The 24,799-nt window shown below is 36.8% G+C and overlaps 1 protein-coding gene across 6 annotated transcripts in view; it reads right to left on the reverse strand.

Moving 5' to 3' along the window:
* The window catches only part of P4HA1 (prolyl 4-hydroxylase subunit alpha 1), a 100,294-nt gene that overhangs the window by 61,131 nt on the left and 14,364 nt on the right, over positions 1–24,799 (reverse strand). For 2 of the 6 annotated variants that reach the window (XM_027531077.1, XM_027531072.1), the window contains exons 2-6: positions 17,016–17,135; positions 13,476–13,583; positions 12,100–12,196; positions 10,086–10,237; positions 6,548–6,685 (exon numbers count right to left, since the gene is read on the reverse strand). In XM_027531077.1, the coding sequence (XP_027386878.1) occupies positions 6,548–6,685; positions 10,086–10,237; positions 12,100–12,196; positions 13,476–13,551 (463 nt within the window). In that variant the 5' untranslated portion in view covers positions 13,552–13,583; positions 17,016–17,135. Of the gene's footprint in view, positions 1–6,547; positions 6,686–10,085; positions 10,238–12,099; positions 12,197–13,475; positions 13,584–16,989; positions 17,136–21,655; positions 21,742–24,799 lie in introns of all 6 variants that reach the window. The other 4 variants (XM_027531076.1, XM_027531071.1, XM_027531073.1 and 1 more) reach the window with 3 other exon arrangements.

Raw genomic sequence — 24,799 nt, forward strand, 5'->3', positions numbered from 1 at the left:
CATGCAGCTCAATACCAGAAAAACAAACCACCCAATCAAAAAGTAGGCAGAAGACCTAAACAGACATTTCTCCAAAGAAGACATAAAGATGACTAATAAATACATGAAACATGCTCAACACTGCTCATCATTAGAGGAATGCAAATTAAAATTATAATGAGGTATCACCTCTCACTGGTCAGAATGGCCATCAAAACATCTACAAACAATAAATGCTGTTTGATGTGGAGAAAATGGAACCCTCTTATACTCCTGGTGGGAATACAAATTGATGTAACCACTTGGAGAACAGTACGGAGATTCCTTTAAAAACTAGGAAAACACTAACATATGACCCAGCAATCCCATTACTGGGCATTTACACTACTACTACGACGACGACGACGACGACGACGACGTCACTTCAGTCGTGTCCGACTCTGTGTGACCCCATAGACGGCAGCCCAGCAGGCTCCCCCGTCCCTGGGATTCTCCAGGCAAGAACACTGGAGTGGGTTGCCATTTCCTTCTCCAGTGCATGAAAGCGAAAAGTGAAAGTGAAGTCACTCAGTCGTGTCCGACTGTAGCGACCCCATGGACTGCAGCCTACCAGGCTCCTCCGTCCACGGGATTTTCCAGGCAAGAATACTGGAGTGGGGCGCCACTGCCTTCTCCGAAGGAAACCATAACTAAAAAGGACACATGTATCCCCGTGTCACTGCAGCACCGTTTACAATAGCTAGGACATGGGCGTGACACTGAAAGATGACATGGATATACACAGAAAGATAGGACACTGAAAGATGAACTCCCCAGGTTGGTAGGTGCCCAATATGCTATTGGAGATCAGTGAGAAATAGCCCCAGAGAGAACGAAGACACAGAGCCAAAGCAAAACAACACCCAGTTGTGGATGGGACTGGTGATGGAAGTTAAGTCTGATGCTGTAAAGAACAATACTGCATGGGAACCTGGAATATTAGGTGCATGAATCAAGGCAAATTGGAAGTGGTCAAACAGGAGATGGCAAGAGTCAACGCTGGCATTTTAGGAATCGGTGAACTAAAATGGACTGGAATGGGTGAATTTAACTCAGATGACCATTATATCTACTACTGTGGGCAAGAATCCCTTAGAAGAAATGGAGTAGCCATCATAGTCAAAAAAGAGTCCAAAATGCAGTACTTGGGTGCAACTTCAAAAACAACAGAATGATCCCCGTTTGTTTCCAAGGCAAACTATTCAATATCACAATAATCCAAGTCTATTCCTCGAAAAGTAATGCTGAAGAAGCTGAATGGTTCTATGAAGACCTACAAGAACTTCTAGTTCAATTGAGTTCAGTTGCTCAGTTGTGTCCGACTCTTTGCAACCCCATGAACTGCAGCACGCCAGGCCTCCCTGTCCATCACCAACTCCCGGAGTTCACCCAGACTCACGTCCATCGAGTCAGTGATGCCATCCAGCCATCTCATCCTCTGTCGTCCCCTTCTCCTCCTGCCCCCAATCCCTCCCAGCATCAGAGTCTTTTCCAATGAGTCAACTCTTCGCATGAGGTGGCCAAAGTACTGGAGTTTCAGCTTTAACATCATTCCTTCCAAAGAACACCCAGGGCTGATCTCCTTCAGGATGGACTGGTTGGATCTCTTTGCAGTCCAAAGGACTCTCAAGAGTCTTCTCCAACACCACAGTTCAAAAGCATCAATTCTTCAGTGCTCAGCCTTCTTCACAGTCCATACATGACCTCACATCCATACATGACCACAGGAAAAACCATAGCCTTGACTAGATGAACCTTTGTTGGCAAAGTAATGTATCTGCTTTTGAACATGCTATCTAGGTTAGTCATAACTTTCCTTCCAAGGAGTAAGCGTCTTTTAATTTCTAGAACTAACACCAAAAAAAGATGTCCTTTGCATCATAGGGGACTGGAATGCAAAAGTAGGAAGTCAAGAGATACCAGGAGTAACAAGGCAAATTTGGCCTTGGGAATCCAAAAAGAAGCAGGGCAAAGGCTAATAGAGTTCTGCCAAGAGAACACACTGGTCATAGCAAACACCCTCTTCCAGCAACACAAGAGAAGACTCTACACATGGACATCACCAGATGGTCAATACTGACATCAGACTGATTATATTCTTTGCAGCCAAAGATGGAGAAACTCTATACAGTCAGAAAAACAAGACGAGGAGCTGAGTGTGGCTCAGACCATGAACCCCTTATTGCCAAGTTCAGACTTAAATTGAAGAAAGTAGGGAAAACCACTAGGCCATTCAGGTATGACCTAAATCAAATCCCTTACAATTATACAGTGGAAGTGACAAACAGATTCAAGGGATTAGATCTAATAGACAGAGTGCCTTAAGAACTATGGATGCAGGTTTGTGACATTGTACAGGAGGCACTGATCAAGACCATCCCCAAGAAAAAGAAATACAAAAAGGCAAAATGGTTGTCTGAGGAGGTCTTACAAATAGCTGAGAAAAGAAGAGAAGTGAAAGGCAAAGGAGAAAAGGAAAGATATACCCATCTGAATGCAAAGTTCCAAGGAACAGCAAGGAGAGATAAGAAAGCCTTCCTCAGTGATCAATGCAAAGAAATAGAGAAAAACAATAGAATGGAAAAGACTCTAAGAAAATTAGAGATACCAAGGGAACATTTCATGCAAAGATGGGCTCGACAGAAATGGTATGGACCTAACAGAAACATAAGATATTAAGAAGAGGTGGCAAGAATACACAGAAGTATATAAAAAAGATCTTAATGACCCAGATAACCACGATGGTGTGATCACCCACCTAGAGCCAGACATCCTGGAATGCGAAGTCAAGTGGGCCTTAGGAAGCATCATTATGATCAAAGCTAGTGGAGGTGACGGAATCACAGTTGAGTTATTTCAAATCCTAAAAGATGATGCTGTAAAAGTGCTGCCCTCAATATGCCAGCAAATTTGGAAAACTCAGCAGTGGCCACAGGACTGGAAAAGGTCAGTTTTCATCCCAATCCCAAAGAAAGGCAATGTCAAAGAATGCTCAAACTACTGCACAATTGCACTCATCTCACATGCTAGCAAAGTAATGCTCAAAATTCTCCAAGCCAGGCTTCAACAGTACGTGAACCGTGAACTTCCAGATGTTCAAGCTGGTTTTAGAAAAGGCAGAGGAACATTGCCAACATCTGCTGGATCATCAAAAAGGCAAGAAAGATCCAGAAAAACATCTACTTTATCGACTATGCCAAAACCTTTGACTGTGTGGATCACAACATACTGTGGAAATATGAGAATACCAGACCACCTGACATGCCTCCTGAGAAATCTTATGCAGGTCAAGAAACAACAGTTAAAACCGGACATCAAACAACGGACTGGTTCCAAGTCAGGCAAGGAGTATGTCAAAGCTGTTTCTTGTCCACCCTGCTTATTTAACTTACATGCAGAGTATATCATGCGAAATGCTGGGCTGGATGAAGCACCAGCTGGAATCAAGATTTCCGGGAGAAATATCAATAACCTCAGATATGCAGATGACACCACCCTTATGGACAGAAAGTGAAGAAGAACTAAAGAGCCTCTTGAAACTGAAAAAGGAGAGTGAAAATGTTGGCTTAAAACTCAACATTCAAAAAACTAAGATCCTGGCATCTGGTTCCATCACTTAATGGCAAATAGATGGGGAAAGAATCCAAACAGTGAGAGACTATTTTGGGGGGCTCCAAAATCACTGCAGATGGTGACTGCAGTCATGAAATTAAAAGACGCTTGCTCCCTGGAAGAAAAGCTATGACCAACTTAGACAACATATTAAAAAGCAGAGACATTACTTTGCCGACAAAGGTCCATCTAGTCTAAACTATGATTTTTCCAGTAGTCATGTATGGATGTAAGAGTTGGACTATAAAGAAAGCTGAGTGCTGAAGAATTGATGCTTTTGTACTGTGGTATTGGAGAAGACTCTGGTTGAGTCCCTTGGATTGCAAGATCAAACCAGTCAATCCTAAAGGAAATCAATCCTGAATATTCATTGGAAGGACTGATGCTGAAGCTGAAACTCCAATACTTTGGCCACCTGATGCAAAGAGCTGACTCACTGGAAAAGACCCTGATGCTGGGTAAGATTGAAGGCGGGAGGAGAAGGGGACAACAAAGGATGAGATGGTTGGATAGCATCACCGACTCAGTGGACATAAGTTTGAGCAAGCTCCGGGATTTGGGGATGGACAGGGAAGCTTGGTGTGCTGCAATCCATAGCGTTGCAAAGAGTCAGACATGACCGAGCAACTAAACTGAACTGGACGTGGAAGCAACCCATATGTCCATAGACAGATGAATGGATAAGGAAACTGGTACCTATACACAATGGAATATTCCTCAGCTATAAAAAGGAATGCATTTGAGTCAGTTCTAATGAGATGAATAAACACAGAGCCTATTATACAGAATGAAGTAAATAAGAAAGACAAATATTGTATATTAACAAGTTAGTACCAATGATCCTATGTGCAGGGCATCTGAGGAGACACAGACATAAAGAACAGACTTTTGGACACAGTACGGGAAGGAGAGGGTGGGATGATTTGAGAGAATAGCCTTGAAACATATACATTTCCATATGTAAAACAGATAGCCAGTGGGAGTCCGATATTTGACGCAGGGAACCCAAAGCCAGTGCTCTGTGAAAACCTAGATGCACGGGGTGGAAGGTAGGAGGGAGAGGCTATCAAAAGGGAGGGGACGTGTACCCATGGCCAATTCATACTGATATATGGCAAAAACCATCACAGTATTGTAAAGTAATTGTGCTTAGTCGCTCAGCCGTGTTCGACTCTTTGAGACCCCATGGACTGTAGCCCGTCAGACCCCTCTGTTCATGGGAATTCTCCAGGCAAGAATATTGGAGTGGGTTGCCATTTCCTTCTCCAATTGTAAAGTAATTATCCTCCAATTAAACATAAATAAATACATACATAATTATGTGGCAAATAAGGTACAATATTAATATGAATCCTAGGTGGCAGGTTCATGAATGCTATTCTCTATACTTTTCTGTTTATATGAAATTTGTGTAAACAAATAAATAATTTAAAAAAAGAAAATAACCAGTGTAGGCAATGGTCTAGAGAAACTGGAACCCTTGTGCACTGTTGGTGGGAATGTAAAATGGTGTCTTCTCAAAAATTAAAAATAGAATTACCATCTGATCCAGCAATTCCACTTCTGGGTATATACTCAAGAATGAAAGGCAGTGTCTTGAAGAGCTATTTGCACACCCTTGTTCACAGCAGCATTATTCACAACAGCTGACATGTGGAAGCAGCCCAAGTGTCCATGGACAGATGAATGCATAACAAAATATGGATACATACAATGGAATATTATTGAGCCTTAGAAATGAAGGAAGTTTCAACATATACAACAACATGGATGACCCTTGAAGGACATCATCCTAAGTGAAATAAGCCAGTCACAAAAAGGCAAACACTATATGATTCTACTTACATGACGGACTCAGAGTAGTCAAAATCAGAGACAAAAAGTAGAATGACAGTTGCTTGGGGCTGGGAAAGTGGGGGTTGGGGAGTTATTGTTTAATGACTGCAGAGCTTTGGTTTCAAAAGATGAAAAAAGCTATGCAGATGGATGGTAATAATGGTTGCATAAAAATGCAAATGCACCTAATGCCATAAACTACACATTTAAAATTGGTTAACATGGTAAATTTTGTTTTTATGTTCTTTTCACAATAAAAAATTTAAATGGATTACCATGAAATCAGCTGTAACTTAAAAAAAGAGGGTTTGGGGGCTTCCCTGGTGGTCCAGTGGTTGACAGGCCACCTTGCAATGCACGGACACCAGTTTAATCCCTGGTCCAGGAGGATCCCACATGCCATGAGGGATACTATAATAAGCGTGTGTGCCAAATACTGAGCCCACACTCTAGAGCCTGAAAGCCGCAACTACTGATTCCATTCTCCATAACTACTCAAGCCTGAGTGCTCTAGAGCCTGTGCTCTGCAACAAGAGAAGCCACTGCAATGAGAAGCTAGCATACCGCAACTGGAGTAGCTCCCACTCTCTGCAACTACAGAAATCCCACATGAAGCAACAAACACCCAGCACAGCCAAAAATAAATAAAAGTATTTTAAAAAGTGTTTTGCGAAAAAGAGTCAGAAAGCAGGATGTTTCATACTATAGAATACTAAAAATCAGCACACACTCCACATATCTTGGTTTTAAAATAGTGAACATACAAACTTTATCAATTCCCTTATAACTTTACATACAAACATTGGTATTATAAAGAAAGACATTTGGAAAAATAGTTTCTCTTTCATGTTAAAATTGCTTAAGTTAGTCCCTAAAATCACAGGCTTTCACAGTAACAAGCTAGCAGCTTATCCACAACTATTAAGAACTAGAGAAAAGGTTGTTTTGACCCAAAGGATATGAAACAAATTAGTGTTAAAAATTTTTAAATAACTGAAGTCTTCTTATATCAATATTGTCCTAATGGACTGAACAGAGAAGCCAGGAGATGGGTTTTTTCATAGGCTACAAGAATCCTTACCTGGAAGATCACCCTTTGAGATGGTATCTGTATCCAAATTGTAGGTGTCCTGTAGACGCAACAGAGCTTTGGCTGCCCCAACCTGATCTTCATCATTAGGGAAGTACTGTCTCTGAATGGTTAGGTTAGAGATAAAACCTTAAAATAGAGGAGCGAAAAAAGATTTAGACACAAGTTTGAAATGTACAATGTAGGGAATATAGTTGATAACTATGTAATATATTTGTACCGTGATGACATTTCATACCTGGACTTCTCATGGTGATCATTTTGAAATACACAGAAATATAGGATCAATATGTTGTATAACAGGAACTAACATAGTATTGTAGGTCAGTTATATTTCAAAAACAAACTCATGATCTCAAAAAGAGATCAGGTTTGTGGTTATCAGAGGCAGGTGGTAGGGGTATAAGGGATTTGGAGGAAGGCAGGCAAAAGGCACAAAGATTCAGGTATAAGATAAATAAGTACGGAGGATGTAATGTACAACACGATAAATATAATTAACACCTACATAAAAAAGAGTACATCCTAAGAGTTCTCATTACAAGGAAAAACATTTTTTCTATTTTTTAAATTTTGTAACTACATGGGATGATGAATGTTCACTAACTATGATAATCATTCCCCAATGTGTGTAAGTAAAATCATTGTACCGTACACTTTAAACTTCTACAGTACCATATGTCAATTATATCTCAATATAATTGGAAGAAAAAAGACTCTAGACCCTCACAGACTTTTAATTTCTAACACAAGTCTTATAAAGATTTTTTTAATCTATATTATTATAATTTTCCACTATATCATGTGTAACAAGAAAAAATTAAATACACTGAATGAGACTTGATACACCTCTAATTTGTTATATCTTCCCAAACCATTTTTAATGTTGCTTATGTAATCTGAGGTCACTGCATAAATTATATCTATCTGAATAGGTTTTAGTTACACAGTACAGCCTCTGCTAAGCTTGAAGCTTGAAAAGCAAACAGATTTAAATACTTGAAAACCAAATTCACTGGCAACAAATTATATTTTCAGATAAAATGTATGCTTTTAAAGTTCTATTTTCTTTTTCCATGTGCCACATATCACATAGGTGTGTAAATACATAAAGTTTGGTGGAATTCTTTAAGGAGAAGGAAGAAATAATTACTTATTTCAGAGTATTGGGTAAGCTCATTTATTAAAATATATTTAGATCTATTTAATTATCAAATATAGTGTTCATCAATCAAGGTTTGCTCTACATAAATCCTAATATTAATTTTTAAATGTTTTACATAAAATATAGCAAAAATCAAATTCAGAAATTACTGGTAACTATGTAACTCCTAGGGCCTCCCTGATGGCTCAGCAGGTTAAGAATTTGCCTTCAGAGGAGGAGACACAGGAGATTTGATCCCTGATCAGCAAGATCCCCTGGAGGAGGAAAATGGCAACTCCTCCAGTATTTTTGCCTAAAAAACATCCCATGGATCTACATGATGATCTTTTATTTAGTTTGTTTCACTTTTTCTATTTTATATTCAGTGCTCCCATTTCACTTAGTTTATGTTTTCCAATTTCCCCATCTCTTTTTTTTTTTTTGATGTTCTCAAGGCTTTATCAAGCATAGTAGTCAAGTTTTTGTATACATATATATGTATAATATATATATTTTAGAAAACTTATGAAATTTTGCCTAATTAAAAAATGTATGACATTTTGATTACACTTTTTTTTACTTACTATGAATAAAATGCTAAATTTTTAATTAAAAAATACAGACATACAACAAGCAACAAAGGTTTACTGTACAAAACAAGGAACTATAGTCAATATCTTGTAAAAATCTATAATGGAAAATAATTTCAAAAATAACATATGCATATATATAAATGAATCACCTTGCTGTGTACCTGAAACACTGTAAGTCAACTATACTTCAATAAAATATATATATTAAGGGAAAAAATCCCATGAACAGAGGAGCCTGGCAGGCTACAGTCCAAAGGGTTGTAAAGAGTTGGACACAACTGGGCTACTAAGCACAAGTACATACATATAACTCTGAAGGAAAATGGATGCTAAATACTCCCTTAATAAATCAATACAACAGAAACAAAAAGTGATTTAAAATTTGAATAATATGTGTGTCATCATTTGCAGATCAAAGTTAGGTATGAGACTTCCCTCCACGCTCATTTACTTATAATCAACTATGTACATACTCTGATCATCAAAAGGCCAGGTATTTTTATGTTAATTGAAATGTATAAACAAACAACTAGCTGAAGAGGTCTAAGTTCATATTAAGCATATTCTTTATAGTTTTAAGTCACAAAATCCACACAATTTTTACAAGCAAGTTTTACAGAGAACTGTAATGTTTTTTATGCCTCAAAAAAAAAATCTCCTAGAAGTTGCTTAAAATCCTCTCCAATAAGAGAAAATGCTTATCTACTATGGCATTATGGGGTACTACCACAGATTAAAATACCAAAGTCTTGAGGCTTATCTTATTTTAAAAACACTTAGGTCATACAGGTCGTTACTTGAGGTTTTTTTTAATAATAAATAAACATGTGTATATGTATATATGTATATAAACGCATATATATATGAATATATATGACCTTAAAAATATTCTCATGGTGTTATATAAGAGAGCAAATGATCATAGGTATTTCCTTCTCATGTCAAAATATTTATAAGTGCTTGCCTTAATTTTTCTTAGCACGGTTTTCCTATCCTATGCATAATAGCTTAGTTTACTGCTCACAAACACTTGAAAGCACCCTTGGAGTACTTCACCTACACAGCTGGCTCAGTTCTTTTCTTTTTTTGCCATCTTCAATCATTCAACAAATAAATACTATGTACTAAGCATAATAATACCTTTACTTCCTTAAACTTCAGACTTAGTTTTCTGTATATGTTACTTAAATATCTCAAACATCTCATTACTCCAACTATAATTTTACTATTTCATTGAGAAGGACATTCATTATTACTGTTTGGAGTCTCAGTTTTTAAATTTATAGTTTATGTTAACCAAAACAATCCTAAGCTTCAAAGTACTAGGAAAAACACAGCTAATGTTTTCCCTTATCAGTACCACTCCCAGTATGTTAATAATTGATTAGAAGATAAAGAACTAGCCATAAATTTTTAAAATCTGAAGGTAATCCTAAAATGCAAATGATTATCCTCAGAAATGAAGCTATATGCCAATAATTGATTCACTTTAGTGTATTTCAAAGTAAAAAGGACCAGTGTTAAGTAAATGAAGAGTAGAAATTCCTTTTTTAAGAATAAAATTTTATTTTTCTTTGTTTTCAGTGTTTACTCATTTTTTTTTAAATCAAGAATTCAGGATCTAGGCTAAACTAACTCTAGTCAAATCAAACACATTTCAGCAATAATTTAGTTATAAGACTGAACACTTGATGTTCTGTGAACTGAATTTATCACTTCTTTTGGCATTTCTACAGGTAGTACCCAAAATGCTTTTTTTTTTTTGGCTCATTAGTTTTACCATCTGACTTACCATCTGACATATCCTTAAGGACCAGATTCTCCAACTCACTCCACTCAGTGTTCAGACGTTTCATTAATTTGAATGCATTTACAGGGTGTCCAACAAATCCTTCTGGATCTTTTGTCGCTGTGCTGGTTAATCGATCTAATTTCTCTGCCCATCTAAAATGTAAGACACAAATGGAATATACATAAAGTAAATACACACTTAATGAGGAAGAACATAATTTAGTAAAGCACTCAAAAAGATTAGAGGTTTTTGAGTTAAAACTATACCTAAAAATATTTTAAGCAAAATTATAAAGATTTTTAAAAAAGCAAGATTCTCTTACAGATAAAATCTAATTTGGAAAAATTAAAATATAAGACTTTTTTTAGTTTTATGTTTCTCCCAAATGGTTACAGTAAATGTAACATATCTTAGTAAAAGTTGATTGGACCCCTCTAGTAAGAATCTCGGAGAAGGCAATGGCACCCCACTCCAGTACTCTTGCCTGGAAATTCCCATGGGCGGAAGAGCCTGGTAGGCTGCAGTCCATGGGGTCACTAAGAGTCGGACACAACTGAGCAACTTCACTTTCACTTTTCACTTTCATACACTGGAGAAGGAAATGGCAACCCACTCCAGTGTTCTTGCCTGGAGAATCCCAGGGATGGGGGAGTCTGGTGGGCTGCCATCTATGGGGTCGCAGAGTTGGACACATGACTGAAGCAACTTAGCAGCAGTAGCAGCAGCAGTAAGAATCTAAAAATTTATTTCCCTACAAGTCCAAATAATTGATTATTATAAAGTACACATCAGCCCAATCCAAATTCAGTTACATATTCATTTAAATCACACTTACAGAAAAATTTTGTACTCAGTACTTAGAAACTATATTTTAAAACAGAAAAACTGGGGCTTCCCTGATAGTCCAGTGGTTGAGAATCTGCCTGCCAACACAGGGGATACAGGTTCCATCCCTACACCAGGAAGATCCTACATGTAGTGGTAACTAGGCCCATGAACAACTGCTGAAGCCCATGCACCTAGAGCCCAGGTACGCAAGAAGAGAAGCCACCTCAACAAGAAGCCCGGGCACTGCAACTAGAGACAGCCTGAGCAGAGCAATGCAGACCCTGCACACCCAAGCAGAAAGAAAGAAAGAAACCTTAAAAATAAATACATAAATAAATATATATATGGAATTTAGAAAGATGGTAACAATAACCCGGTGTACGAGACAGCAAAAGAGACACTGATGTATAGAACAGTCTTATGGACTCTGTGGGAGAGGGAGAGGGTGGGAAGATTTGGGAGAATGGCAATGAAACATGTAAAATATCTTGTAGGAAACGAGTTGCCAGTCCAGGTTCGATGCACGATGCTGGATGCTTGGGGCTGGTGCACTGGGATGGCCCAGAGGGATGGTATGGGGAGGGAGGAGGGAGGAGGGTTCGGGATGGGGAACACATGTATACCTGTGGCGGATTCATTTTGATATTTGGCAAAACTAATACAATTATGTAAAGTTTAAAAATAAAATAAAATTAGAAAAAAAAATAATAAAATAAATACATAAATAAATAACCTGACTACTTAGCTACTCATTAAACAAAGGCTAGGAACTCTCAGGTCAGGATTAACTATGAACCTGAGTCAATTGAAGATAAATTAGCATTTGAAGAAAAACCTATCAATTAAATAATACTATACTTACCACTGTAATCTCTAGAATGCAACCATAAAACTAAAGGCAGTGGAAAATTGCCTGATTAGGGAGGATAGAAGATATTAGCAACTATTTAAAAAAAAAAAAAACAACTGTCAATTACCTGTATCCATTTACATTCTTATCTCAATCCATAGTCTTCCACATGAAGTCTTTAATTGGGCCTAACTTTTGTTTTCTGTGGTCCTATTTTAGCCCTTATCCGGCCTTTTAAGACTGACAGAGGGCTTTCATTTTCACTTAAAGAATGTTTTACCCAGGAAGAAAACATCCAGGTGGAGTCAGTCATAATAAGTAAAACACTTGACTTACTTTTTTATTTGTTCTAATTTGTCCTCTTCTGCCTTTATATAGTCTTTCAGGGAAGTCACCAGATCTTTTTCAGTATGAATCAAATCAGTCATCTGACCTAGAAAGAAGAAAAGAGAAGACAGTTATCAAATACCCATACATACCCACCCATACGTCAAAACAAGTTTTCTAGAATAATTTAAGAATGATTGCAAATGCTTCATTTAATGAAAGGACTTAACTGGCATGAACCAGATATCTTGGAGAGAGCATCATTTTTTTTCTTTTAAAACCAAATAAATAAAAATTAAGCCCCAAACTTTTCTAGGCATGTGGTCCAATTCTAATTTTCAAGCTACTTAATTCTGCAAGCTTGGATATCAACAAATTATTCATCTAAGAATTTATTTTTTAATTTCAAAACATTACTTTCCAAGGATCAACATTTCTTCTTCCCTACCTCCCCCCTCATCTTTTTTGGGTTTTGAGACTACTGAGGATTAAATTTTTATTCAATTTGACAAAGATCACACTAACAAAAAGTTAAAACTTTTAAAGTTTAACTTTTAAACTTAAAAACTTCACAACTGAAATTCAAATATCCATATTTAGTTATTCCTAATGGGATGAGAGAAAAAAGTTGCACAATTGTGTCTCTTTGCGACCACATGGACTGTAGCCCACCAGGCTTCTCTGTCCATGGGATTCTCCAGGCAAGAACACTGGAGTGGGTAGCCATTCCCTTCTCCAGGGGATCTTGCTGACTCAGGGATCAAGCCCAGGTCTGCATTTCAGGCAGATTCTTTACTGTCTGAGCCACTGCTGCTGCTGTTGCTAAGTCGCTTCAGTCGTGTCCGACTCCTAGAGACCCCATGGACTGCAGCCTACTAGGCTCCTCCATCCATGGGATTTTCCAGGCAAGGGTGTGGGTTGCCGTTGCCTTCTCTGGTCTGAGCCACTAGGCAAGCCTCAATAGGATGAGAAAACTCATCATTTTACATTCCAAAATTAAGTGTCATAAATATACTTGCTTGTGTTTTATTTAGCTCCACAATCACATAAGGGTAAAACTGGTCAACAGGATGTAGGAAAACACCTCTTTTAAAACATATAAAGTATTCATATAGGAAAATAAAGACTAAGTATATCTATTAAGTGATTTGCCAGGTAGACTCTATCAGAGAATTTTCTTTTGTATGCTTTATTAAGTTTTGGCAATCAGAAAAAATTAAATATTTAAATATGAAGGAAAAAAGAAAGATTTTTAGAGGGGTATGGACTGAAGTAATGTTTCAGTCCCTGAGAATATAATGTATTTGTTTTTACCGATTTAAAAATATGAAAAAAAGGAAATTTTTAAATACAAAAACAAACACAACAAAATAATTAAGACTTACCAATAGAAGTAAAAAAGCCTGGATGGGCCAAAGACTGGGGAAGTAGAATCCCTACAACTAAAATATACCAGATCATCTTCAAAGGTTTAATTTTACAGGCTCACACACCTACAAGAGAAATATGGCCATTATTTAAAACAAAGGAAGGATAGGAAAAGTTCCTAACCTATTTTTCCTATGAATAAAATGTAAGTCAGACTTTAAGACTGCCCATAGAACACTGTTAATTCTAGTAAACTGATTTAATAACTTAGTAAGAGCTACTATCTTATTTTTCATAGAACAGTACTCACTTGATATTTCATGTTAAAAGAAAAATATACATGTTTGCTATCACCATGATAATGTATGCTTAAAAATGCTGTTTGTTTTCTCTTTAGTTACTACTACAGTTAGATCAACTGGATGGTAGTATACTTTTTCATTAAGTTTACTCTGTGATCTAGACCTAAGTCATGAATTTCCCATTAAAATATACTACTTTATTAGAGTAACTTAATTTAAATACTACCAAAATACATTCTAAAATGTTAGAATATATTTAAAGGGACAAAATGTTTCAGAGCTTTCTGATTAATCCCCTTAATTCCTAACTTGGTCCATTTTTTCCCTACAATGGCTTTAGATTTTAAAATAAGTTCAATTAAAAGTTGTAGGTTTGGAGGTGATGAATATGTTCCAAAATATACTGCAGGGACTGATGGCTGAAGAACACTGTGAAACTACTCAAAATCAACCAATCATGAACATTAAATAGGTGAATAGTGTGGTATTTAAGCTAGCGAGCTGTCGATTTAGGCTAGTAATCTCTCTCAAAGGACCCAAAGTTGAGCTTTTTCTACTGTGTTCTACGTAAAAAATCCTTAGCCCAGGACATAGCTCTAGCATTCAGGAAAAAAAAAAAAAAAAAAAACTGGCAGCAAAGCCCTTCTGTCTTTCTTTTCTGGAATGGATTCTTCATGGCAGATGCAGATTTTCAACTAACCAGCAGGTTTTATCCTGCTTTCCCAAAGGCCCTGTTAGCACTCTTCTCTTGCTCCTTCTTTACCACATAAACACGGACTTTTAAGTTCTTCTTTATTACCTTACAGGAAAACAAGTTACCCCTGTAACACTGTTTACACCAATAACAGACACCCATTGCTTATTCTCACTTGTCACCCTATTCCTCTTTGTGCAGGCACCTCTGACTCTCCCCAAGAGACTTCACCGAAAGCAACAGGTTCAAGTCCACACTAGAAAACTCCCTATCATTCTCACACACACACACACACACACACACCATTGTCCACAATAGAAAACTCGCAATCTCTCTCTCTCTCACACACACACACACCCCCCAATACACATACACACACGCCATTTTCCTCCTAACTTGAATCAATAAAAATAGATCACCACAGAAACTGACATGCTGGAAGTCCTCCTAAGTTTCCTCCAGAACCACACAGTAGTGAAATACACTGTTCTCTTGGCTGCCTTACAGTGACTCTTTGGGAAGGCTTCTAGAATGTAGCAGATGCAGACACTTCCTCTCCTGGGCTCTTGCCAAAGCCCAAGGTTTTTTCAAAATCCTGGGCTGTCTGAACAGTCTAGAATTTTCTCACTGTTTAAACAGATTTCTGCCATAATTTCTTCATAAATGAATGTTATTTCCAGCAAATACAAATGCTTTTGCTGTACCAAGAGAAGGCTAACCAGAAATGTTGTCTAAACATTAGCTCTGATGAGAAAGTTTAGATCTGTCAGATAAGAAGTTATCATTTTTTTCATTGCTAAAATGTATTTTGTCACTAAAGTTTCTCTGTCTTCTTTTATTGTCCTTAAACCTTACAATGAATCAAGAAACACTGGCCTACAGAAATTACCACAAAAGCTTGAAAATTTCTTTATTCTAGATGAAATAAAGAGTCATAATAACAAAAAACAAAACAACAACTGGACCTCTGAAAAGAGAATTTTTAAACTTAAAAATAAGATAATCTAAAGCCAAATGGAATTAAAATACACAAAATAACAGGTTTATATATTGTTTTATAAAAACTATAAACTAGGAAACTAAAGAAAACAGAGCTCATTTAAGGAACTCCTGCAAATCAATAAAAAACCCAAGACATCAGCAGAGAGGTGGGCTGAAAATGAAAGCCACTCAGTCTTATCCAACTCTTTGTGACCCCATAGACTGTAGCCCACCAGGCTCCTCTGTCCATGGAATTCTCCAGGCCAGAATACTGGAGTGGGTAGCTGTTTCCTTACCGAGAGGATCTTCCCAACCCAGGGATTGAACTCAGTTTTCCTGCATTGCAGGCGGATTCTTTACCATCTGAGCCACCAGGGAAGCCCAATGAGTGGGTTAAGAACCCAGAAAGCCACAAAAGAGGAACTACAGTTAACGAAACCCACTGAAATAAAAACTGACTCATCAGTAATCAAGGACTCAAGAAGTTGAAATAAGACAGCCAGTTTTTGCCTATCAAATGAACAATTAAATGTAACAACTAAATTTAAAATACTTAATGATGATAGTGCTATATGTCAAGAAACTTAAAATGAACATATTCCTTACTTGTAAATTCAAATGAAAACGAGATTTGAAAATTAACATCAATCCTACAACATTCATTGCTGGTGGGATTGCAAAATGGTACAGTCACTTTGGAAAACAGTTTGGCAATTTCTTAAAAAATTAAATACACTCTTACCATATGATCCAGCAATCATGTTTAGTATTTACTCTAAGGAGTTGAAAATTTATGTTCACAAAAGCCTGCACATGGATATTTATAGCAACTTTATTTATAATGGGCAAAACTTGGAAGCAACCAAGATGTCCTTCAGAAGGTGAACAGATAAACTGTGATACATCTAGGCAATGGAATATTATTCAATGCTAAAAAAGAAATGAGCTATCAAGCCATTAAAAAACATGGAGGAATTAAAAATATTACTAAGTGAAAGAAGTTAATCTGAAAAGGCTATATACTGTATAATTCCAACTATATAATATTCTGGAAGAGGTGAAACTATTAAGAGAATAAAAAGATTAGTAGTTGGCAGAAGAAGAGGGGGGATGAACAAACGGAGCACAGAGGATTTTTAGGGTAGTGAAAATACTGTGTAATATCATAATGATGAATACATATCACTATACATTTGTTCATTTTCACAGAATTTACAACACTAAGAGTGAAGGGGTAATGTTAAACTATGGCCTTTGGGCAATTATGATGTGTCAATGTAGATTCATTAATTTTTAAAAATACGCCATTCTGGTGGGGGGCTACACATATTGGGAGCAGGGAGTACATGCGACATTTCCATACCATCCTCTTAATTTTGTTATGAAGCTAAAACTGCTCTAAAAAATTAAGTCTTAAAAAAAATAAACACCATACAACTCTGGTGGAATCTATACTGAAGAAGATTAAGTTTCTACTACACTCTGATAGAAAGTTAGTAATAAATACTAATCAAAACAAAGAAAAAACTTAACATTATAATATCATAATTTTACCAAAAAAATATGCAGAGGAAATTCACCAAAATGTAGTTGTCTCTGGAGAGCAGAACATTACGTGATTTTTTTCTTTCCTATTTTTCAGTATTTTCCAGATGTCAAGGGTTTGGGCATTCCTGGTGGTTCACTGGTAAAGAACCCACCTGCCAATACAAGAGACACAAGTTTGATCCCTGGGTCAGGAAGATTCCTGGAGAAGGAAATGGCAACCCACTACAGTATTCTTGCCTGGGAAATCCCACAGACAGAGGAGCCTGGTGGTCCACTGTCCATGAACTCACATAAGAGTCGGACACAACTTAGCAACTAAACAACACAGGGTATATTTACTTTTATACTCAATGCTTATTTTTTTCTCATGTAATAGGTTCTTATTATTTAATTTTATTGAAGTACAGTTGTTTTGCAATGTGCAAGTCTCTGCTGTACAGCAAAGTGACTCAGGTATATACATACATTCTTTAAAATATTCTTTTCCATTATGGTTTATCACAGGATATTGAATATAGTTCCCTGTATATATAGTAGCCTGCTCCAGAGTGGGACCATGTTGTTTATGGATCCCATATATAACAGTTTACATCTGCTGATCCCAAACTCCCCGTCTTTCTCTCCCCCGACACGCTTTCCCCTCTGCAGCCACAAGTTTGTTCTGTGAGTCTTTTTCTGTTTTGTAGACAGGTTTATTAGTGTCATATTTTAGATTCCACATATAAGGGATACCATAGGATATTTGTCTTTCTCTTTCTGAGTTACTTCACAGTATGATAATCTCTAGTTGCATCCATGTTGCTGCAAATGGCCTTCCATTCTTTTTCATGACCGAGTGGTATGCTATTTTATATAGGTACCACATCATCTTTATCCATTCATTTGTCAATGAACATTTGGATGTTTCTACGTTTTGGCTGTTATGAACGATGCATGTATCTTTTGGAACTATAGTTTGTCTGGGTATGTGCCCAGGAGTGGGACTGCTGGATCATATGGCGGCTCTGTTTTTAGTTTTCTGAGGAACTGCCACACTGTATTTCACAGGGGCTGTACCAACCAACATACCCGCCACCAGTGTAGAAGGGCTCGCTTTTCCGTACACTCTCTGCAGCATTTTCCATTTGTAGACTTTTTAATGATGGCCATTCTGATGGTACTCCACTGTAGTTTTGGTTTGCATTGCTCTAATTATATTTGCTTTTATAATGACAAAAATTAACTCTATACAAAATAAAAAACCTAAAACATCAACTTCCATATTTTGGCACCGTAAGACTTTAACGAAATGGTTAACCACACTCTAACACAATAAAGTAGCTAACATGTTTGCATATGTCCCATTTTCTAACTCGATAATCCTCTAGATTTCTTGCTGTGCTTCAAAGACTGTTAAGCTTATTTGAAAGCAACCGAAAGTGTGCCACTCCTGACAATGTAGTGGCACACTTTTCTATTCTCCTTTCTCCCACAAATAGACATATGACCCAGGCTAAGCCAGTCATTGACCCTCATTCCTATGAATTTAACTGTTGAAGAGTGGGCTTGTGAAATGGTAAAAAGCAGCTCTTTCTGGAATTGCTACGCTCAGAGGACATGAATTTGGAGCTGCCTGTGACCATCTGTGCCACCTGACAAGCATACACAGGAACTTAGTCTATAAAAATGACAAAGTTATGCAGAAACAAGCAGTTTTACAAGCTCCATGGCCCTGATTCTTATAGTTTCTGCTCTGAACCTGTGAACTTCCCCAATAATCTTCCAACTCAGCTGAGGGAGCCTGTAAATTCCCTTTTTCTTAAACTAGTTTAAGTTGGATTTCTGTCACTTGCAATAGAAAATTCAGACCCTCTCACAGCACTACTCCAAATTACCATGCCAACCTAAACTAGTTAATATAAATGAAGATAGAGTATATAACAGTGGTTCTAAACTTTAGCTGTACCAGATCACCCAATGGTCAAAGTACCTAGATCACATATGCAAGTTCTCAGGTGACGCTGCTGCTGCTGTTCTGGTGATCACACTTTGAGAACCACAGGATATGACTACCTCTTGAAATCATACAAAAGATGCACTCTGTCTTTAAAATATATTTTACTTCAATTTATTTTTTAGAACATGTCACAGAATTTCTAATTACTCTAGGGAATGGTTTCTCTAATCTGTCTGAATACTATGCCTCATGCACATTCTTTAGAAACCTTAAGTGGCATGTTTATAGACAAGCATATCCTTATCAATCACAGGTTTTTAAAACATAATGGTTTCATCACTTACGATGTCTCACTTCCATTTATTACCACCTTTGTTCAGTTAGCAGCATGCAAAGCAATCATTATGTACAACTAAGAGTAAAGCATCCCAAAAGACATTAGGGTTTTATCAAAAACAGGAAGACATAAATGCCTTCTGTTCTAAATCCTCAAACAAGCTTGAAATAGAATTTAAATGGGTTAAAGAGGATGCAATCTTCTTCAAAAGAAGGTAAATCTCAGATCCCAGAGAAGACACAATGAAAGAAAGACGGAGAAGAAGAGAAGGGAGAAAGGAGGAAAGGAAAGAAAGACAAAGAAGAGGCAGATACAAAGACAAATTTATACAGGAATAAAATTTATTACTGAAGCAGTATGGATAAGTTACTCATAATATTTTGGTTCTTGGTTGGATGGCAGTTTCATGAGTGTTTATTAATCTATAAATAATCTATATATATATTACATATAATGTTTGAAATGCATGAGTATTTTTAAATTAAAAAAATTTTTTTAATTTTAAATATTTCTAAAACTATAAAGAAAACAACAACCTGGGAAACATATTCTCTGGTAGACCTGGACAAAAATAAAATGCAAAGTGTAGTGTTTATCTAAAACTTTCCTACTGTCCTTCTAGAAAAGTCCAGTCCCACATATTCACAGATCAACCAAACCTGGGAACTATAGTTAAACAGTTCTACTATTTTAAATATGACTCTGAGTTATCAGGATTCACTGAACTGTATATTTAGGTTATTCAATGGATTACTAGAACAGGGCATCTGGCAAATAATTCTATTAGCCTTTTGGTCTAACATTTTTCTTCCAAGAAAAAAAATGCAACATTAACAAGTCTGTCTTTCCCAAACAAATCACTCAAAAATTAGGCAGACTAAAGAATGCTTGATATTCTAATCTTTCTCTGACATGAAAAACTTTTTACAGGGCTCCCTCTAACAGTCTCTCCACATCTTCCACAACTTGTTCCAAACCCTCTTTAGAGGGTTCCAACTTTAAGATTATTTTTCCTCATACAAATTCCATACTCAACTGTTGGTTTTCCTGACATCTGTGTTAGACTTTAATCTTTCTGACAGGTTTTATGGTCAGCACAAAATATCAACACACATTCAAGCTGCTAATTCAGGCCACTGCAACGTGGTATACACATTTAGACAGAACGTCTCTTTCATATAAGCAGGATGGATTTTCCAAGACAACTAAGAGTGATTGCTAACAGAACCAGTTATATTTCTGTTCTGCCCTGTAATTGCTCTGCCAATTACCATTTGTTTTAACTTAACTCTAAGAATCCCAGTCATACTTCTACTCCCAAAGAGAGTGAGCTGCATCTCTGGTACATACAGAGAGTCTGGGATGAGTGCTTCAATGGTATGACCAACTTTTCGATTAAAAACCCAGAAGTCATGCTAGCCTCTTTGCCACAATTTTCTATACTTGAGCAGTGAACTCAGTGTTTGGCATCATTCCAATGGAACAGCAGTTTAGGATATGATTGGAGAGAACCTCTAAACCAAGATACTGCCCTTAACTGAAAGTGCTATGTAGGCTGTCTTTCAGAGGTTCTTCCAAAGCTCAGTCTTCCCTGTCAGAAGTAATCTGAAGATAAGATCATTTCAAAAACACACGCTTGTTTTTCCCTACATGGCACCTCAATCATCCCTACTCTTTCTCCTGGAAATTGCCCCCTTCTACCTTTTTAACTGCCCCAGTTCACCCGTAATTCATTCCCACAGTTTTACCAGTCATGTTATATAGCATGATACTTCTCCCTGACCAAGTGGCCATTCAAAGTTCTTTGTCAGAAAATTTGAAAATGAAACTGAGAAAAGTAGTGGCAGGCACTCTTTGAATGTCTGAACTATTTTACAAATAAAGCTTGGGAAAAGTTAGGGACCAAGTGAATGAAGCTTATTTAGAAAGATTTTAAGATGATGCACATACACAGAGAGGAAGACAGACAAGAGACAGAAGAAAACACGCAGATGTTCCAATTATTCTGGAAATTTAATCACACTCCTGACCTCTGTTGCTAAGACAACTTCCTATCGCCATAATTCTTAAATTCCATTATGGACTAGTATGAGTTAAGATTTCTGTTTAACCCAGAGTCCAAATGAATACACTTTCTCTCCTCTCTAAAGAAGAAGATGTCCACCAATATATTGTGAGAAAGCCCTTAAACAAAGAAGGTAAGAAACCCACTACCAAAGCACCCAAGATTCAGCGTCATATTACTCCACGTATTCTGCAACACGAATGCTGGCCTATTGCAACACTATTGCTCTGAAGAAACAGTGTACTAAGAAAAATAAGGAAGAGGCTGCAGAATATGCTAAACTTTTGGCCAAGAGAATGAAGGAAGCCAAAGAAAAATGGCAATAACAGATTACCAAGAGATGGAGGCTGTCCTGAGAACTTCTGAGTCCAGTCAAAAATGAGATGTTCCAAGAGTGACAAATAAGATCTAACATCAGATCTAAAAAACAAATTAAAAAAAAAATATATATATACATACACACACACACACTTTCACTCATCAACCCTGTTTCTTTAAGGCAAACTAAAAAAGGTAAATAATTCTCATGTGTTTACTACTCTCTATTCCCTAGCACCAAAAAGCAATATTTTTCAATGATCTTTTAAATGTTTTTCTTAATTTTAGAAATTCAATGAATATATGTGAGATACAAAGTTTAAGAATAAATATGATCTTAATCCATTAAAAAAAATGTTTAAACTGGATTCACAATTGAAGTTAAGCTCAACATTTAAAGTTTCTATTTCTAAGAAAGTCAAGTTCCCCTAAACCAGAAACATTTTAATAATAAGTGTAGGCTGAGGGGAAAGTTTGAGAATGAAACAAATCTTATTTATAATTAAAATGGTGCCATTCTTCAATGATTTTTAAACTATGTATTTTAAACTGTAAAATATACCTCTCAATTATTTCAAACACTTAAGCTAGCAATGCATACATTTCCCAATATAGGATAAAGTATCAGGATTCTTTGCTCAGAACAGGAAAAAAACCAAAAATTACCGTACGTGAGACTAGGAGGCCTGCAATTTAGTAAAATTTCATCAGTAATGTTGACTTTTATTTGGTGGTCCCTTTAAAGGGAAGCAGAATAAGCAAAAAGGTAAGGTATCTAATATGAGGCCAAATTTGACCACCAGCTAATAATAAAAAATCAGCAGTACTTCAGATGAAAGTGCCTTGGACTATGCCTGACACCTAGAAGACACTTAAGAAATGTTACTTTTGGATGTGGGGCAAGAGCACAAGAATAAATAGATTTGTTGCCAAGAGTGTCTCAAAGGACATGGAAAAAGAGGTGACTTTGAGAACTGCAGGAAGCCCAGGCAACCTCAACCCTGGGCTAAGGCAGTGAAGAGGACCAAGAAGCCCAATCTACTAGCAAACAGATGCACAGGCTTTATAATTTAGAAATGTGAGTGGGAGAAAAAAGTGGACAGAGGCAATGGAAGGGAAGAAGTAAAAAGAAGTAAACATTAAATTATACATGCTCTCCTTGTGGCTTATAAAAATGCTGGTATTTCCCAAAATTAACATAGTCTATATATTTCTCATCTGATGAATTTGCAGTATCTTCTCTTTGTTAATGAAACTATGTGCTTTATAACATGAATATCAATAAATATTGATTAGGATATTAAGAACAGCAATAATATAAAACACAGCAATTCTTTAGAAATCAAAAAATGTTAACAATTGTCTGAGAGGGAATCACAGTCCATTCTCTTTACTCAATTTCTGCATTTTAATAAACATTTTTAACAGAAAATTTGTATTTCTATAAACAAATATGCAAGCTAACAAATGAAGTCAAAGTAGCACTGAAGTGAAAAGATCAAGTCAAATCACTGGGTTAGTAAAATTCAAATGAGCAACTCCATACTTCTACTAGGGCATAATACCACCATCAATCCCTTCTGCTCAAAAACAATTTGTATGTATATTTGATTTACAGAAAAAATCCTGATAAGGCAACTGCAGTGTCTTTGCCACCCTTAGGATACAATTGGAAAATAAAATCTTGTACAATACACATTTTAGATTTATTAAACTTAAGGAATTATGTGGGCTTCCCAGGTAGCTCAGTGGTAAAGAATCCACCTGCCAATGCTGGAGACTTGGGTTTGATCCCAGGTCGGAAAGATCCACTGGAGGAGGAAATGGCAATCCACTCCAGTATTCTTGCCTAGGAAATCCCATGGACAGGGGAGACTGGCGGGCTGTAGTCCACGCAGTTACAAAACAGTCAGACACGACATAGCCAGTAAAACAACAACAAGGAACATGTGGTACAACAAACTATTCCAAAAGAACTGCTTTCAATGAAACTTAAAGATTGATTTTTTAAATTATTTTAACTGGAAGATAATTACTTTACAATATTGTGATTTTTGCCATACGTCGACATGAATCAGTCATGGGTGCACATGTGTCCCCCCATCCTGAACCCCCTCCCAAATCCCTCCCACCCTATCCCTCTGGGTTGTAGTAATTTTTTTTTTTAAAGCAAGCTAATACTACTTGAAAAATTATCATTTACAAAAAAGCAACATTCCCTTTAGAAAAGGACCTGTCCATACAAACAAGAACCAATCACCAGAAGCAACAGCAACCAATATGTTAATTACCTGGGAATAAACTTAAGAAAACTTTATACTGACCCTAAAATTAACTCAAAATGTATCCAAGATTATCTTGAAATCTAAAACTATAAACCTCTTGGGGAAAAAAGAGGTGTAAATCTTCATAACCTTGATTAAGCACTTAAACATTGATATCTAGACAATAATTTCTTAGATATGACACATAAAAAGCACATGAAACCAAGGAAAAAATTAAATTGGACTTCATCAAAATTTAAAACTTTCATCTTTCAGGAAACTTAAAAGACAACCAAAAGAATGGTAAAAAAAAAAAAATTAAATTAAAAATCATATCTCTAACAAAAGTTTAATACCTAGTATACAGTATTCTTAGAACTGAACAATAGAAAAATAATCCACTTTTTAAATGAGAAAAGGGTTTGAAGAGACATTTCTTCAAAGAAGCCACAAATGGCCAATAAGTACATGAAAAAACTCAACATCACTAGTCATTCAGTTGCTTAGTCGTGTTCGACTCTTTGCGACCCTATGGACTGCAGCACGCCAGGCCTCCCTGTCGATCACCAACTCCCCGAGTTTACTCAAACTCACATCCATCGAGTCGGTGATGCCATCCAAACATCTCATCCTCTGTTGTCCCCTTCTCCTCCTGCCTTCAATCTTTCCCAGCATCAGGTCTTTTCAGATGACTCAGTTTTCAGGTGGCCAAAGTACTGGAGTTTCAGCTTCAGCATCAGTCCTTCCAATGAACACCCAGGACTGATCTCCTTTAGGATGGACTGGCTGAATCTCCTTGCAGTCCAAGGGACTGAGTCTTCTCCAACACCACAGTTCAAAAGCATCAATTCTTCTGCGCTCAGCTTTCTTTATAGCCCAACTTTCACATCCATACA

The sequence above is a fragment of the Bos indicus x Bos taurus genome, chromosome 28 (genome assembly GCF_003369695.1).
Source record: "Bos indicus x Bos taurus breed Angus x Brahman F1 hybrid chromosome 28, Bos_hybrid_MaternalHap_v2.0, whole genome shotgun sequence".
NCBI lineage: Eukaryota > Metazoa > Chordata > Mammalia > Artiodactyla > Bovidae > Bos > Bos indicus x Bos taurus.